This window comes from Pristis pectinata, chromosome 1, assembly GCF_009764475.1.
Source record: "Pristis pectinata isolate sPriPec2 chromosome 1, sPriPec2.1.pri, whole genome shotgun sequence".
In the NCBI taxonomy this organism is placed as follows: domain Eukaryota; kingdom Metazoa; phylum Chordata; class Chondrichthyes; order Rhinopristiformes; family Pristidae; genus Pristis; species Pristis pectinata.
The window spans coordinates 84,528,243-84,545,188 of NC_067405.1; the positions used below are offsets into that span (position 1 = coordinate 84,528,243).

The window sequence follows — 16,946 nt, forward strand, 5'->3', positions numbered from 1 at the left end:
GTACCCTAGGCTGCTGTGGGAGGCAAGGGAGGAGATTGCGGAGCCTCTGACGATGATCTTTGTGTTGTCCATGGAGACGGGAGAGGTTCTGGAAGATTGGAGGGTTGCGGATGTTGTTCCCTTATTCAAGGAGGGGAGTAGGGATAGCCCAGGAAATTATAGACCAGTGAGTCTTACTTCAGTGGTTGGTAAGATGATGGAGAAGATCCTGAGAGGCAGGATTTATGAACATTTGGAGAGGTATAATATGATTAGGAATAGTCAGCATGGCTTTGTCAAGGGCAGGTCCTGCCTTACGAGCCTGATTGAATTTTTTGAGGATGTGACTAAGCACATCGATGAAGGGAGAGCAGTAGATGTAGTGTATATGGATTTTAGCAAGGCGTTTGATAAGGTACCCCATGTGAGGCTTATGGAGAAGGTGAGGAGACATGGGATCCAAGGGGGCATTGCAGTGTGGATCCAGAACTGGCTGGCCCACAGAAGGCAAAGAGTGGTTGTTGAGGGATTGTATTCTGAGTGGAGGTCGGTGACCAGTGGTGTACCTCAGGGTTCTGTACTGGGACCCTTACTATTTGTGATTTTTATAAACAACCTGGATGAGGAAGTGGAGGGGTGGGTTAGTAAGTTTGCAGATGACACGAAGGTTGGGGGTATTGTGGATAGTTTGGAGGGCTGTCAGAGGTTACAGAGGGACATAGATAGGATGCAGAGTTGGGCTAAGAAGTGGCAGATGCAGTTCAACCCAGATAAGTGTGAAGTGGTTCATTTTGGTAGGTCAAATATGTTGGCGGAATATAGTATTAATGGTAGGACTCTCGGCAGTGTGGAGAATCAGAGGGATCTTGGGGTCCGAGTCCAGAGGACGCTCAAAGCGGCTGCACAGGTTCACTCTATGGTTAAGAAGGCATATGATGTATTGTCCTTCATCAATCGGGGAATTGAATATAGGAGCCGTGAGGTATTGTTGCAGCTATATAGGTCCCTGGTCAGACCCCACTTGGAGTATTGTGCTTAGTTCTGATCGCCTCACTACAGGAAAGATGTGGAAGCCATAGAGAGGGTGCAGAGGAGATTTACAAGGATGTTGCCTGGAATGTGGAGCATGCCTTATGAAAGTAGGTTGAGGGAACTCAGCCTTTCCTCCTTGGAGCGACGGAGGATGAGGGGGGACCTGATTGAGATGTATAAGATGATGAGAGGAATTGATCGGGTAGATAGTCCGAGGCTTTTCCCCAGGGCTGAATTGGTGGCCACAAGAGGACATAGGTTTAAGGTGCTGGGGAGTAGATATAGAGGAGATGTCAGGGGTAAGTTTTTTTTTACTCAGAGAGTGGTGAGTGCGTGGAATGGGCTGCCGGAAACAGTGGTGGAGGCTGATACGATAGGGTCTTCCAAGAGACTGTTAGATAGGTACATGAAGCTGAGTAAAATAGAGGGCTATGGGTAAGCCTAGTAATTTCTAGGGTAGGGACATGGTCAGCACAGCTTTGTGGGCCGAAGGGCCTGAATTGTGCTGTAATTGTTCTATATTAAAACCATAGCACCTTGCCACTCATGTGGCCCCCTGGGGTGATACACTATTTCAGTGCTTGAGGGGCTTCCTCACCTGACTCACCCCTTTCATGTGCGGTAGTGGAAGGAGCCTGGACTGTGCTCCTTCCCCACAGAGCCTTTGTATTGGCTGCACCGAGCTTCAGTGCATCTCTCAGCACGTACTCCTGTAGCCTGGAATGTGCTAGTCGGCAGCATTCCCTTATGGGCATCTTGCTCTGCAGAAAGACCAACAAGTTTCAGATAGACCAAAAGGCATCTTTCACCAAGCTGATGATCTTTCAGCAGCACTTGATGACTGTCCTATGCCAGCTCTTTCACACAAGGCCCCTACAGCCATACAAGTTTTTCCCTGTCTGGTATTTGAACAGTGATGTTGTATCATAGTGTCCCAGACCATCACATCTCCCACCTTGCCAGTGAATCTTTTTACCTAACCCTTGTTGGTCACAAACCCTTTCCCCCAACTCCAACTTCCCAACCCAGGGGCAACAGTTTTTCCTCTCTATTCAATCCATCAGTAGCCATCCATGATTTGGAACAAATGCATCTCCTCTTAAGCCTCAGAGGGCAGTTAACTGGGCATGTACGAGAAAGAATTAGCAGTAGGCCTGCAGGGAAATGAGAGGGAGGAATGGCACCAATGGGATTGCTGTGTTGGCAGCCAGCACAATCTAATAGGCTAAAGGGCCACCTTATGTGAAGCAATAAGCAAGCTACTCTGCCCCCAGGAATCAGTGGTACACTTTGGACACACCAACAAGTATTGCATGCCCATTACATCCTGCAGACAGCTAAGAGCTCTGATCAGGAAAAAACAGTGCAATTTTAAAAGACCTGACAAAGTATTGGAAATAAAGCAGGGGGTGGGGGGGGGGGGGGGGTGGGGTGGGAGGGGGAGGCCTTTTAGGACTGAACTGGGAGAAATTTCTTCACTCAGAGTGGTGAATCTTTGGAATTCTCCTCCCCGAAGGCTCAGTCATGGAGTTCAGAAAAGGGATTGATGGATATCTGCACATTAAGAGGAATCAAAGGGGATATAGCATGAACATGGTGTTGAGGTAGAAGACCTTCAGTCTTGTTAACATAGAATAGTACAGCACAGGCCCTTCAGCTCACAATGTTGTGCCGAACTAATTAAACTAGTAATTAAAAGCCTGCTAAGCTAGTCCTTTCAGCCTACACAACTCCATATCCCTCCATTCTCTGCATATTCATGTTCCTATCTAAGAGCCTCTTAAACACCTCTACTGTATTTGCCTCCACCACCACCCCTGGCAGCACATTCCAGGCACCCAGCACTTCGTGTAAAAATAACTTGTCCCGCACATCTCTTTTGAATTTACCCCCTCACCTTAAATGCATTTTTATATCTAATACTAGAGATATTGATTTTGGAGCAGCCATTGTCAGAGTGGACAGAGTCAGAGTGAGTGGCTTTGCCACAACGGGCTTCAGCATCAAGAGGTGGAGGCCATTTGCAACAACACTGGTGAGTAGCTGGTAAGGGAAGGTTTACTGTTATTGTTATAACTTTTAAGTAGACTACAGCTAGGTAAGAAAAAAATAGTCAGATGGAGGGCAAGGTGATGTGCTGCAGCTGCATGATGTGGGTGCTAGTGGACCCTGCTGTGGTGCACGGTGACCACATCTGCAGTAACAGGCTGGAGGAACTTCGGCTCAGAATTGATGAGCTGGAGTCACAGCTTCAAACACTGTGAAGCATCAGGGAGGGAGAGAGTTATGTAGATGCTGTGCATTGGGAGGCAGTCACCCCCCCTTAGAAAAGGTACTTCTAAGGTCCAGGAGACTGACAGATGGGTGACTGTCAGGGGAGAGAAAGAGAAAGGGAACAGGCAGACAGTGCAGAGGACCCCACAGGCTGTTCCCCTCAGTAACAGGTATCCCTGTAGGTCATCCCCCTCAACGGCATCCGTTGAGGGGGATAACCTACAGGGATCAAGCGGCAGCAGCCAGGTCTCTGGCACTGGGACAGGTCCTGCTGCTCAGAAGGGAAGGGAGGAGAAGAGGAGGGCAATAATAATAAGGGACTCGATAGTCAGAGGAACAGACAGGAGGTTCTGTGGACATGAGCGAGAATCCCGGATGGTATGTTGTCTCCCAGGTGCCAGGGTCCAGGATGTCTCTGATTGGGTCCACAGCATTCTTGAGCGGGAGGGAAAGCAGCCAGGAGTTGTGGTACATGTTGGTACCAATGACATAGGTAGGAAGGGGGATGAGGTCCTGAAAAGTGAGTTTAGGGAGCTAGGCAGAAGGCTGAAGAACAGGACCTCAGGGGTAGCAATCTCAGGATTGCTAACAGTGCCACATGATAGTGAAGGTAAGAATAGGAGGAGATGGCAGATGAATGCGTGGCTGAGAAGTTGGTGCAGTGAGCAAGGTTTTAGATTTTTGGATCATTGGGATCTCTTCTGGGAAAGGTGGGACCTGTACAGAGTGGATGGGTTACACCTGAACTCAAGGGGGACCAATATCCTTGCAGGCGGGTTTGCTAGTGTGGTTCAGGAAGGTTTAAACTATTTACAAGGGGGACAGGAACCGGAGGGATAGGTCAGTGGAAGAAGTGCATGGAGTAAAGTCGGATCTAACATAGGCTTTGAGGAAGGAGAAGCAGAGTATAGGGTATAAAAGTAGTAAGTTGGATGGGCTAAAGTGTATTTACTTAAATGCAAGAGGTATCAGGAATAAAGGTGATGAACTGAGAGCTTGGATAAATACATGGAACTATGATATTGTGGCTCTCGCAGAGACTTAGCTGTCACCAAGGCAGGAATGGATACTGAATATTCCCAGATTTCAGTGTTTTAAGAGGGATTGGGGGGTGGGGGGTGGGGTAGGAGAGGGAAGAGGAGGAGGGGTGGCATTACTGGTCAGGGACACTATTACAGTTGCAGAAAGGGTGGATAATATAGAAGGATCCTCTCTAGAGTCAGTATGGGAGGAAGTTAGGAACAGTTACTCTACTGGGAGTATTCTATAGGCCCCCTGCCGTAGCAGCAAGGATACGGAAGAGCAGATTGGGAGGCAGATTTTGGAAAGGTGCAAAAATAACAGGGTTGTTATCATGGGAGACTTCAACTTCCCAAATACTGATTGGCACCTGCTTAGTGCCAAAGGCTTAGACGGGGCAGAGTTTGTTAAATGTGTCCAGGACGGATTCCCATCACAGTATGTTGACAGGCCAACTAGAGGGAATGCCATATTAGATCTAGTATTAGGTAATGAACCGGGTCAGGTGACAGATCTATCGGTGGGTGAGCATTTGGGGGACAGTGACCACCGTTCCCTAACCTTTAGCATTGTCATGGACAAGGATAGGAGCAAAGAGGACAGGAAAATATTTAATTGGGGAAGGGCAAATTATGAGGCTATAAGGCTAGAACTTGCGAGTGTAAATTGGGATGACATTTTTGAAGGAGATGTAGAAGTACTATGGAGATGTGGTCATTGTTCAGGGATCTCTTGCAGGATGTTAGGGATAAATTTGTCCTGGTGAGGCAGAGAAAGAATGGCATGGTGAAGGAACCATGGTTGACAAGAGAGGTGGAACATCTAGTTAGGAGGAAGAAGGCAGCATACATAAGGTGTAGGCAGCAAGGATCAGATAGGTCTCTTGAGGAATATAGGGTAGCAAGGAAGGAACTTAAGGGGCTGAGGAGAGCAAGAAGGGGACATGAAAAGGCCTTGGCAAGTCGGGTTAAGGAAAGCCCCAAGGCATTTTTCACTTATGTGAAGAGCAGAAGGGTGACGAGAGTAAAGGTAGGACCGATTAGAGACAAAGGTGGGAAGATGTGCCTGGAAGCTGTGGAAGTGGGTGAGGTCCTCAATGAATACTTCCCTTCAGTATTCACCAAGGAGAGGGGCCTTGATGACGCTGAGGACAGTGTTGGTAAGGTAAATGTTCTAGAGCATGTTGATATCAAGAGAGGATGTGTTGGAGCTGTTAGAAAATATTAAGACAGATAAGTCCCCAGGGCCTGACAGAATATTCCCCAGGCTGCTCCACAAGGTAAGGGAGGAAACTGCTGAACCGTTGGCTAGGATCTTTGAGTCCTCATTGTCCATAGGAATGATAACAGAGGATTGGAGGGTGGCAAATGTTGTCCCCTTATTCAAAAAAGGTAGTAGGGGTAGTCCAGGGAATTATAGACCAGTGAGCCTTACATCTGTGGTGGGTAAGTTGTTGGAAAGGATTCTTAGAGATAGGATCTATGGGCATTTAGAGAATCATGATCTGATCAGGGACAGCCAGCATGGCTTTGTGAAGCGCAGATCATGTCTCACAAGCCTGATAGTGTTCTTTGAGGAGGTAACCAGGCAGATTGATGAGGGTAGTGCAGTAGATGTGGTCTATATGGATTTTAGTAAGGCATTTGATAAGGTTCCACATGGTAGGCTTCTTCAGAAGGTCAGAGGGCATGGGATCCAGGGAGGCTTGGCCATGTGGATTCAGAATTGGCTTGCCTTTAGAAAGCAAAGGGTTGTGGTGGAGGGAGTGCATTTATATTGGAGGGCTATGACTAGTGGTGTCCTACAAGGATCAGTTCTGGGACCTCTGCTTTTTGTGATTTTTATTAATGACTTGGATGAGTGGGTAGAGGGTGGGTTGGCAAGTTTGCAGATGACACAAAGGTTGATGCTGTTGTGGATACTGTGGAGGATCGTCAAAGATTGCAAAGGAACATTGATAAGATGCAGAGCTGGGCTGAGAAGTGGCAGATTGAGTTCAATCCGGAGAAGTGAGAGGTGGTACACTTTGGAAGGACAAACTCCAAGGCAGAGTACAAAGTTAATGGCAGGATTCTTGGTAGTGTGGAGGAGCAGCGGGATCTGGGGGTTCATATCCATGGATCACTGAAAGTTACCTCACAGGTGGATAGGGTAGTTAAGAAAGCTTATGGGATGTTAACATTCATAAGTCGTGGGATCGAGTTTAAGAGCCACAAGGTAATGATGCAGCTCTACAAAACTCTGGTTAGGCCACACTTAGAGTACTGTGTCCAGTTCTTTCTGCCTCATTATAGGAAGGATGTGAAAGCTTTGGAAAGGGTGCAGAGGAGATTTACCAGGATGCTGCCTGGTTTAGAGAGTATGCATTATGAGGAGAGACTAAGGGAGCTAGGGCTTTATTCTTTGGAGAGGAGGAGGATGAGAGGAGACATGATAGAGGTGTACAAGATATTAAGAGGAATAGATAGGGTAGACAGCACCTTTTTCCCAGGGCACCAATGCTCAATACAACAGGCTTTAAAGTAATGGGTGGGAAGTTCAAGGGAGATTTCAGAGGGAGGTTTTTTTTACCCAGAGAGTGGTTGGGGCGTGGAATGCGCTGCCTGGGGTGGTGGTGGAGGCAGGTACATTGGTCAAATTCAAAAGATTGCTAGATAAGCATATGGAGGAATTTAAAATAGAGGGATATGTGGGAGGAAGGGATTAGATAGTATTAGGCGAGGTTTAAAGGTCGGCACAACATTGTGGGCCAAAGGGCCTGTATTGTGCTGTACTGTTCTATGATTTTGACCCCAAGTCTGCTCTGCCATTATTGAATGGGATGGAATGGGTCCAACTGCGATTTCTCAAGATCTAATATCAGGGTGAAGAAGTTACAACCAAACCACTGATTTAATGCAAATTTACCAGCCCTCCCTACCCTTTCCTCCTCTGCCAAAGTTAACTGAGCAATCCATTCCTAAAAGTACAAGTTACATTTTGAAACACTTCATAGCTCATTTTTGAAGTGTGTAAAGGAAACCTCTAATTACTTTAAGCTACCAGAACCACACGTCTATATTAAAAAACACTCACCGAGTTTTATTTCACACAGTCTCAGCCTGGGGTCTTCAGGGGGATGTAGACGCCTCTTCTTACGCCAGCAGCGAGCAGGATAAGTGTACAGCTGACCAGGAGCCAAGCCTACAAGATACAGTCCCCAATTAGAGTAGAGCGCCTTGTAGGCAATCCATTACAAACTCATTCAGTATAATGCAGACTTTTCTTTGAGGCTGGGAGATTTTGTACTGAGCTGTCCAGCTAGAAAAGACACACCTGATACATAAGAGTGACACAAACTTGCAAACCTAGTTTCACAAAATACATCCGGCAGTTCAGAGTCAGAGAGATACAGGCCTTTGGGCCCACAGAGTCTTCTACACTAGGGATAATTTACAGCAGCCAATTAGCCCACCAATCCGCTTATATTTGGGATGTGGTAGGAAAGCGGAGCAGCCGGATAAAACCCATGCAGTCAGAGGGAGAACGTGCAAACTCCACACAGACAGCACCAGAGATCAGGATAGAACCTGGGTCTCTGGAGCTGTGAGGCAGCAGTTCTACTGGATGCACCACTATGCCACTGAAGGAGAAATACCTCTTCCAAAATGTTTGGAATTGCAGGGAATTCTGAGCCACCACCACCCTCCCCAACCCATTGCCTCCCTGGATGTGCCAGAGAATAATATTCCCAGTTTTTTTTTCCCTCTTTGTTTAAAACTTTTTTTTTAACCTATCCCAAGTAGTAATACGAGGAGGAAGTGATAGCCTATTTTGTGGAAATAGTAGTATGATTAGGAACTACTTATGATGTATTATGCACACGCCTTCCTACATTAGAAACAACACCCGCAACCTCCAGTTTAACAAAGAGCATCACCTGGGCCCCTGTGCCTCTTCTCCATCCAGATGTAGCAGTTGTTTTGAGCGACACCAGTTTGCGAGTCCAGGAACGGGAGACGAACACTGCGTTCTGCACACAGTCGGGCATTGTAGTTACGGCAATGTTCAATGGCTTCCTTGTAGAACTGTTCCCCCAGTCTGCAGAAACACAGGAGAAATTCATGCAGTGGAGAAAGTCTCTCACACACACGGCAATCATACGGCATCAAACAAATCATTATAATATAATCTTCTTGTATAATGTACAATTTATATATAATTTATGTTCTGTGTGTTGTCTGTACCCACTTCCTGCAAGCGAGTTTTTGTGCACATGACAATAAACTCTACTTGAGACAGGTTAAGACCATCCACTAACCAAAAGGAAAAGTGGGAAGGAGCTGACAGTGGCAAGAGAAGATTAACCACAGAAAGCATCTTTTCCAGCTGCATCACAGCTTGGTATGGCAACTGCTCTGGCTGAGACTGGTGGGGGGGCATCTGTATTATGGGAGTAGATTCTGTGCTATAATTCAGGCAAAATGTAGTCATACAAAGAGCAGGAGAACCTTCAACAGTCTCTTGTGCTTTATCATGCCATATACAAGGTCCACATTATCTCTTAGAGAAGACACTAAACCGAGATTATATGGACTCAGCGTGCTTACGGCTGAGTCTCAAGTTATACCATGACATTATTCAAGAGGAGAAAGAGGGAGTGCTCACAGACTCCAGATTTCAAATCCCACAAAGAGCATCATTGAAAAAGTTTAACATCAGGCATGGATGTATTCATGGGAATCTCAGTACACACAATATACTGTAATTGATGCTTTGAAAGGATAAGCAGCTAGAAAACAGAGATGGGGTAGCTCTGCTGAAGGGTGACATCAGAGAGAAACTAGCTGGGTACAGAAAACCAAGATACAAAACCAGGAGGAGACACAAGAGACTGCAAATGCTGGAATTTAGAGCAAAAAAAAATCTGCTGGAGAACTCAGTGGATCAGGCAGAATCGATGGAGTGAAATGGATAGTGGACATTTCGGGTCGAGACCCTTCATCTGGACTGAGATGCAGAGTCTTGACCCGAAACGTCGACTGCCCATTTCCCTCCACAGATGTCGCCTGGCCCACTGCATTCCACCAGCAGCTCGTTTTTTTGTTCAGGATGCAAAACCAGTTTGGATGAGAAAGAACAAGGGAGAGAAATTATTGGTGGGAGATTTCTAACAGCAGCTGCACTCCAAGGCAGAGAACAAACTAAAGAAATAACAATGGCTTGCAAGAAATGTATTGCAATAATCGTACATGACTGTAATTTTTCTATAGCTGAAACATTTGCATAGATAGGCATAAGGACAAATTCACTGTGTATTCAGGTCAGCCTCTTGGAACAATACATCACAGAACCAAATAAGAAACAGGCCATTTAAAAAGTGGGCAAGTGTAATGAGGCAGGACAACTTAGTGATGTCTTAGTAAAAAATCTTCAGGGGAACAGCGATCCTATCACGATACAATTTCGTATTCAGTTTAAAAGTGAGAAACTGGGCCAATGTCTTAAAATAAAGGAAATTACAAAGATGTGAAGGCACACTTGGCTAAAGTGGACCAGAAAAATAGAACAAAAAGGGAAGATGTTCAATAAGGAATGGCAGACATTAAGGAAATATATCTTAATTCTCAACAAAAATGTATTCCACTGAGAAATAAATATTCCACAAAAGAAAAACCATTTGTGGCCAAGGGAATGAAGGATGGTATTAAACTGAAAGAACGTTAAGAAGATTAAGTGGTAGGCCAGAAGGAGTTTTAGATGCCAATAAAGAATGACTAAAATGACAATAGAGGGAGAAAATAAATTGAGAGAGTAATTTTGTAAGAAACAAAAACAAACCAAGAGTTTCTACACTGGGAGATTAATAAAGGAAAATAAGAAAATGGCAGAGATTTTCAACAAATATTTTGCAACCATTTTTATAGCTGAAGGCATTACAATAAAAGTAAAAATCCGTGAGCAAAAGGGATGGAAGAACATAAAATTATAAGTAGAGAGAATGTACTAGGTAAACTAATGGGACCAAAGGTTGACAAGTCCTCTGAACACAACGGCCGGCATCCTGGCGTCTTGAAAATAGCAGCAGAGATGGTGGATGCATTAATTGTAATCTTCCAAAATTTGCCAGATTCTGGAAAAGCCTCAGAGGATTGAAAGTTGCTGGAATCAATTATTAAGGATATTCAAAACAAAAATCATAATTCAGCAGAATTCACATGGTTTCATAAAAGGAAAATCATGCTTGACAGATATATTACAGTGTTTCCAGGATGTAACTGGCAGAGTAGATTAAGAGGAAATGTATATACAGCATATTTGAATTTTCAAAAGGCATTTTATAAATTGTCACTCTAAAAGATAAGAGCTCATGGAGTTGGGGTAATGGATTGAGGAATGGCTAAAGAGATGAGAACAAAAAAGGCTGCAGCTGGTTGGAGCAGCACAAAGGATGCTGGGGGAACTCAGCGGGTCAGGCAGCATCTACAGAGGGAAATGGACAGTCAACATTTTCGGGTCGAGACCCTTCATCTGGACTCCAGCATCTTGTGTGTTGCTCCAGATTCCAGCATCTGCAGTCACTTGTGTCTGCAGCTGGTTGGATGCCACTTTGATCAGTGCCAGGGTCTCAACAGCTTACAATGTACGTTAATAACAGATGCAGAGGTTACCAAGTTTGCTGATGATACAAAGATTGATGGCAAGTTGTGAGGAGGATGCAGAGGGATTAAGTGGGCAAAGGAGTAGAACATGGGGAAATGTGAGGTCATCCATTTTAATAGCAAGAATGGGAAAATGTTGTTTAACTGATCAAATAATGCTGCAGTATCTAGGCACATGGATGCTCTTTTGTACAGGAAACACTAGGTTTGCAAGTAGGTACAGCAAGTCACAGAAAGATACAGTTTGTAAATGAGCCCTTCAGCTCATCAAACCTGCACTGAACGTCAACCACCCACTTACACCAATCCTTTTTTATTAAAATTCTCCCCACATTCTCATCAACTCCCCTAAATACTAGGAGCAATATACAGCAGCCAATCAACTCACCAACCCACACGTCTTTGGGATGCAGGAGGAAACTGGAGCACCTGGAGGAAACCTTTGTGGTCACAGAGACTAGAAAGTCTCACTTCCAGTGGTCCAACAGGTCTTAAAATGTTTCGGGCCATTCTCCAACACATAACATTTCAAAAAGGAATTGGCATTCTTTCTGAGCAATTGCTTGAAACTGTTCCACACTGCACTTTGCACTGTGTTGAAAAGTTTTCTCCGTGTTCGATCCCCAGTTTCGTCAGCTATTACCCCATGCTGAATCTGTGAGTATGTGCAGCACAACTATGGGCCCCGAGAACCCCAGGATGCGAGGTTATAGATCAAGACTAAATAATGCAACAGTATTTTCTGTTCCAAGTGAGATCCAAATCCCCCATAGTTAAAGCATGCCAGGCATAGTAAACCCTTCCATTGTACCTGTTGTAAGTACGCCCATCATTTGGCCTCTGCAAAACTACTCAAATTTTATACATGAAACATCCAGAAGACACCATTTTCTTCCAGTTTATGGAGTCACTGAATGAAGTTGCTGCCATTCAGTGCATCCTGCATGGGTGCCATTCTAAAGGAGACATCTAGTTAATCCCACTCCCTCCCCCCCCCCCTTTATTACCATCATTATTTTGAAAGTATTCACCTAATGAAAGTTAATGTGGAATCTGCTTTATCAAAAGTCTTCAACAAATCCCAAAAATAAGGGACAGCCTTGACTTGTGCATCATGTCACTCAAGCATTTCGAAGGGATTGCATCTGATTCAAGAGCAATACCTTGGGAGCAAAGGACATCTAATAAACACCTGGTTCTCTACAAAGCCAACACACACAAGGAGGTGGTGTTCGTAAGAGATGCACCATCAACTACAACATTATACGACAAACTCAAAGCACAAGCAAAAAAAACTCTAAATCAGAAATAAAAAACGGAAGTGCTGGAAATACTCAGCATGTCAGGCAGTGTCCATAGAGTTAATTGCTGCAATTGCTGGACACCATATTAATTGGCAATTGGTTTATTATTGTCACATGTACAAAGATAAGTGAAAAAACTGTTTTGCATGCCATCTAGACAGATCATTCTAAACATATACATATCGTAGTACAAGGGGAAAATCAATAACAGAATGCAGAATATAGTGTTACAGTTAGAGAAAGTACAGTGCAGGTAGACAAATAAGGTACAAGGGCCACAACGAGGTAGATTGAGAGATCAAGGGTTCATCTTTATTGTACAGGAGATCCATTCAAGAGTCTTACAACAGCAAGATAGAAGCTATTTTTGAGCCTGGTGGTACATGTTCTCAAACTTTTGTATCTTCTGTCCGATGGAAGAGGGGACAAGGGAGAGTGACTGGGGTGGGAGGGGTCTTTGATTATGTTGGCTGCTTTCCCAAGGTAGCGGGAAGTGTAGACAGAGTTGATGGAGGGGAGGCTGATTCTCATGATAAACTGAGCTGTATCCACAACTCTCTGCAGTTTGTGGTCACGGGCAGGTGAGAGCACGCTTTTAGAGTCCACATGAAGTTATTCTGTGGCCTGGATGTATAAGTTTGAGAATTCATTGTTACCTGGCACAATGTGGGCTCTGCCCTTGCCAGGATCTGGGTAACAGGAGGAGAAAGGGAAAGGGGCACTCTCTGTTCCAGCAGGAAGAGAGTGCGAGTCTGCATCGCCCTCGGAGAACCATTGCTTCCCTGACAAAGCAGCTGTGCCCACTTGCAGCTGGACAATGATGGGCACAGTGGGCACTGAAATGTGACTTTTGTACCACACACATGCTGGACAGTGGTCATGTCCCACAAGTGTGCCTAATCATACCCATGACATTCAATAAAATTATTGTTGCCAAACCTATGACTAACACATTGCGGATCACCACTGATCAAAACCTTAACTGGACCAGCTATATAAATAGCCAGCTACAAGGACAGGCTGTGATGAGCAAGTTACCACCCAACTTACCCCACATCACCTCATATTTGTTGGGATTAACTTCCATCCCCCCAACTTTCCATCTGATCTAGGTCTTGCTGTAGCCTTGGATAACCTTCCTTACCATCAACAAAACCACCAAATTTTCTGCTAATCATTCCTCTACGTTCATATCCAAGTCAGTTAAGTACATCACAAAGAACAAGGGTCCCACCACAGATCTCAAATCAGAAAAGCATCCTTCCACTAGTCTCTGCCTCCTATCATCCAAACCAATTTTGGATCCAATTAGCTGGCTCTACCTGGACCCCAGTGCCTTGACCTTCTGGATCAGCCTACCATGCAGGAACTTGTCAAATGCCTTACTAAAGTCTATATAGACAACATCTACTGCCCTGCCTTCATCAATCTTCTGAATTACCTCCTCCTACAATGCAATCAAATTGCTGAGGCAGGATTTTCCCCACACAAAGCCAGGCTGACTATCCCTACTCAATCCCTGCCTTTCCAAATGAACAGAAATCCTATCCCAGGACCTTCTCCAGTAATTCCCCTACTACTGATGCAAGGCTCACCTGTCTGCAGTTACCTGGGTTATTCCTGTTCCCTTTCTTAAATAAAAGGAACAACATTAGCCTGTGGCTAACAAAATTGCAAAAATCTCCATCAGAGCCCCCAGTTATCTCCTTCTTTGCTTCCTACAGCAACCTGGGATAGATCTCATGAGGCCTTTGGGATTTATCCATCCAACACCTCCACTTTCTTAATGCTGAAATGCTCCGGACTATCAACATATCCCTCCCTGAACTTACTATCCTCCATTTCCTTCTCTTTGATGAAGATGGACAAGAAGTATTCATTTAGGATCCTGTCCACATCCCCTGGCTCCACACACAGATTACTCCTTTGGTCCCTAAGGAGTCTCACTCTTTCCTGGCTGTGCTCTTGGTCCTGATATACTTATAGAATAGAGTTATGCAGCGTGAAAACAGGCCATTCGTCCCAACTCAACCATGCCAACCAAGTTTTCTATCCAAACTATTCCCATTTGCCTGAATTTGGCCATATCCCTCTAAACCTGTTAAACCTTTTCTATCCATGTAAAAATTTCACGTCTTGGGATTCTCCTTAACCTTAGTTACCAAGGATATTTCATGGCCCTTAATTTCTTTCTTAAGTTCTCTTCAACACCCTCACTTGATTCCAGTTGCCCATACCTGCCACGTGCTGCTATTTTTGTCTGCTGATCGATATCTGTGTCATCCAAGGTTCCCTATTCATGCCTTTCACCCTTACCACAACATGCTGGCTCTGAACTATTACTAACTCTTTGAAAAGTCTTCCGCTTTACCTTTCATAACTATGTCAACTTGGTTTGATTATATTCAACTTTCCTAAATGATTAGTTATTTCCTCTTTGAAAAGGAGAGCTATCCTCTCTCAACCAAATATGGACTAGAATTGGGTGCTAACAAGGTGGAGAATCATAACCTACACACAATGTATGGGTACCAAGAAAAACTGCATCATCTTCATCATAACTGTTTTAAGTTGACACAGGATCAGTCATTGAGCATTGATCCTGATTATATTTTTCATTTCCAATCACCAGATAAATCTCCCCTTGGGCGAGTTAAACAAAGGTACCCATTCGTTCATACCACTAGACATTTGCCAATAAGGAAACAGGAAAGTAGGCTGGATTGTGGCTCTCCTATTATTAGCAGAAGGAAATCAAACTAAACAAAGCCAGAACAAGAAAGGTGAAGCAGAGAGAGCTGCCAGAGCATACAAGCTTCAATGGGCATACTTTACTCAATGTCAGCAACCTTGGATGTTTGGTTTAGGTCAATCTTCAACAGTTATTACTCAATAGCTTAGGTTCTCATTGACTAATGTAGTGAGATAATTGCACATTTGATTGCTCCTTGCATGAATAGCAAATCCTGATGTGCAACACAACACAGTTTCTCCCGAGAACCCCACCATCACAAAAGTCAACCATTTCGATTCATCCCATGTGATATCAAGACACAGCTGAGGACATTGGATACAGCAAAGGCAACATCCCAGCAGTGGTACTGAGGACCTCTGCACTATTAACCACATGGCCAACATTTGTGTCATCTGTTATCTTCTTTATTAAGGTCAAAACCATTATATACTACAAAACTCAAAGAACCAAGCACGGAGTACTGTGGAAAACAAAAACACCCACCAACCATTGTGTAGCCTCTAATCAAGCTATTCCAGTAAAATTACAAAACTCACAAGAACTGACATGAGGAATATAAAGAAGCCATAAAAGAACTCAAGGTGGCAATTAGGTGAGCCAGGAAGGGCCATGGAGAGTCCTTGGCAAGTAGGATTAAAGTTTAAAATGCACCTCCTTCACTACCACTAGTCTCCTCTCAGTTTCCCGTTTCAAAGAAAATAACTCCAACCTGTCCAATCTTTACTCAAAGTTACAGTTTTCCATTCCTGGCAACAACCAAATTAATATCCTCTGCACCTTCTCCAATGGAATCACATCTTTCCTGAAATATAGTCACCAGAATTGTAGACAATACTCAAGACTAACGGATGTTGTATGTCGTATTAGTATAACCTCCTTGTTCTTATATTCCTTTCGGGCTAATTGAAGGACAGTCATTGGTTTATTATTGTCATATGTAACGAGATACCATGAAAAGCTTTTGTTTGCATGCCATCCAGATAGACTATTCCATGAATGAGTACATTAAGGTACTAAAAAGAATAGAATGCAGAAAATAGAGTTACAGTTACAGAGAAAGTACAGTGCAGGTAGACAAATAAAGTGCAAGGGCCATGACAAGGTAGATTGGGAGATCAAAGTTCAACTTTTAGCCTATGAGAGTCTGATAACAACAGGATAGAAGCTGCCCTCGAGCCTGGTGGTACACACTCTCAAGCTTTTATATCTTCTGCCCAATGAGAGAGGGGAGAAGAGAGAATAACTGGGATAGGAGGGGTCTTTGATTATGTTGGCTGTTTTCCCGAAGCAGCAAGGAGAGTAGAGGGGATCAATGGAGGGGAGACTGGTTTGCGTGATGGACTGGGCTGCATTCACAACTTATTGACCTGCCCTGCCACATTTAAGGACCTACAGACATACACTTCAAGGTCCCTCTGTTGCACCAAACCTTTTCCCATATATCGTACATTCCCGTGCCTTGTTGCACCTCCCCAAATTCATGATTTCACACTTCTTTGGATTAAATTCTATTTAGCACTTCTCTAGCCAACTGACTGGGCCATCAGCCTTCCTGCAATCTAAAGCTTTCCTCTGCACTATTAACCACATGGCCAACGTTTGTCTCATCTGTTATCTTCTTTATCAAGGTCAAAACCATTAAGTATATACTAAAAGCTCAAGGAACCAAGCACAAAGCACTGTGGAAAACAAAAACACCCACCAACCATTGCCCTTTGATTTCTACTGCCGAGCCGATTTTGGATCCAATGGGTTTTTACTTTTTTGACCATCCTACTATGTCGAAAGACTTGCTGAAATCCTTAGACTACATGAAACACAATGCTCTCATTGGCTCTCCTTGTTATCTCAAGGAATTCAATCAATAGTCAGGCACAAACTTCCCTTAAAGAAAAATTATGGAAACCATGAATGATGCTTCCAGGGTGTTGGATCAGCTTT

General features: G+C 44.2%; 1 protein-coding gene across 9 annotated transcripts in view; it reads right to left on the minus strand.

The window, feature by feature from the left end:
• The window catches only part of dpf3 (double PHD fingers 3), a 158,160-nt gene that overhangs the window by 100,420 nt on the left and 40,794 nt on the right, over positions 1–16,946 (minus strand). For all 9 annotated transcript variants that reach the window (XR_007956762.1, XR_007956763.1, XM_052021273.1 and 6 more), the window contains 2 exons: positions 8,225–8,385; positions 7,381–7,488 (listed from right to left, as the gene is read on the minus strand). Coding sequence is in view for 7 of the 9 variants with exons in the window: in XM_052021273.1 (XP_051877233.1) it covers positions 7,381–7,488; positions 8,225–8,385 (269 nt within the window). In the remaining 2 variants the exon portion in view is untranslated. The remainder of the gene's footprint in view (positions 1–7,380; positions 7,489–8,224; positions 8,386–16,946) is intronic.